The 971-nt window shown below is 68.2% G+C and overlaps 1 protein-coding gene across 1 annotated transcript in view; it reads left to right on the top strand.

Moving 5' to 3' along the window:
* The window catches only part of RUFY4 (RUN and FYVE domain containing 4), a gene marked incomplete at its 5' end in the record, with an annotated part of 3274 nt that extends 2509 nt beyond the window's left edge, over nucleotides 1-765 (top strand). The window contains 3 exon segments of the mRNA XM_009320894.1: nucleotides 90-236; nucleotides 463-638; nucleotides 641-765. Of these exon segments, the coding sequence (XP_009319169.1) occupies nucleotides 90-236; nucleotides 463-638; nucleotides 641-765 (448 nt within the window).
* Nucleotides 766-971: the final 206 nt, after the last annotated feature.

Raw genomic sequence — 971 nt, 5'->3', positions numbered from 1 at the left:
ATAGAGGGAGGGAGGGAGGGATGAATGGATGGATGGAGAGACGGCCAGCTGAGGGACAGGGCGACCATCTCCCCACTGCCCCGTGCCAGGGCCCGGCAGGATGGGGAGCGCTGGGCATCGGCGCTGCAGCGGGCGCAGCGGGAGGCCCTGGAGCGGGAGGCCATGCGTGGCGCTGAGCAGGCACGGGAGCAGGAGCTCATCCGCGACATGAAGGGGCGGCTGCTGGAGCTGATGCGGTGAGAGTCCCAGGGACCCCACCAGTGTGGGGCCACGCACGGGTGGGGGGGCCCAAACCCTTTTGCCCAGAGGAGGGCACCAGAGCCCGGGCGAATCCTGCTCGCCACCTCGGGAGACCCAGGGGGAGACTTAGGTGCCCACCATGGGTCTGGGGTGCCAGGGCATGCTCCCAGACCCCCACCGCTCAGCACGCTCCCGCTGGGGCTGACCTGTCCCTTCCCGCAGGGAGAAGGATGCCCTGTGGCAGAAGACGGAGGGCATCGACACCCCGATGCCCAGCCCAGCATCCCACGATGCAGGGCTGTGCGCTCGCTGCCGCAAGGACTTCCGCCTCCTCTCCCGGCGGTACAACTGCAGGTGGGCTACGGGGAGCGCTGGGGGTGGCACCGGGACGGCACGGCTCTCACCACCCCCTCTCTCGGCAGGCTGTGCCAGGGCAAGGTGTGCCACGCGTGCTCCGTGGACACGGGCAAGCAGGGCCGCTGCTGCCTGCTTTGCTACCAGCAAAGGCACCCACAGGCTACGTGAACGGGGACCGCAGCCCTCGCGCTGTGCCTGGGACACCCCCTGCCCTGGCTGCCTCCTCTTGGACTTACCAGCGACCCAGGCATCCGGGGCCTGCAGGCAGGTCCTGCTGCCCGACATTTCGGGTTTGAGACGTGTCTTTCTTGTGGCTGGTCCATGGAGAGGAAAACAACCCACTCCTGCTACCCCTATGGCTCCCGTGTCATCTA

Source organism: Pygoscelis adeliae, unplaced genomic scaffold (assembly GCF_000699105.1).
Source record: "Pygoscelis adeliae isolate BGI_AS28 unplaced genomic scaffold, ASM69910v1 Scaffold910, whole genome shotgun sequence".
In the NCBI taxonomy this organism is placed as follows: domain Eukaryota; kingdom Metazoa; phylum Chordata; class Aves; order Sphenisciformes; family Spheniscidae; genus Pygoscelis; species Pygoscelis adeliae.
This window is presented reverse-complemented; position numbering and strand designations above follow the sequence as displayed.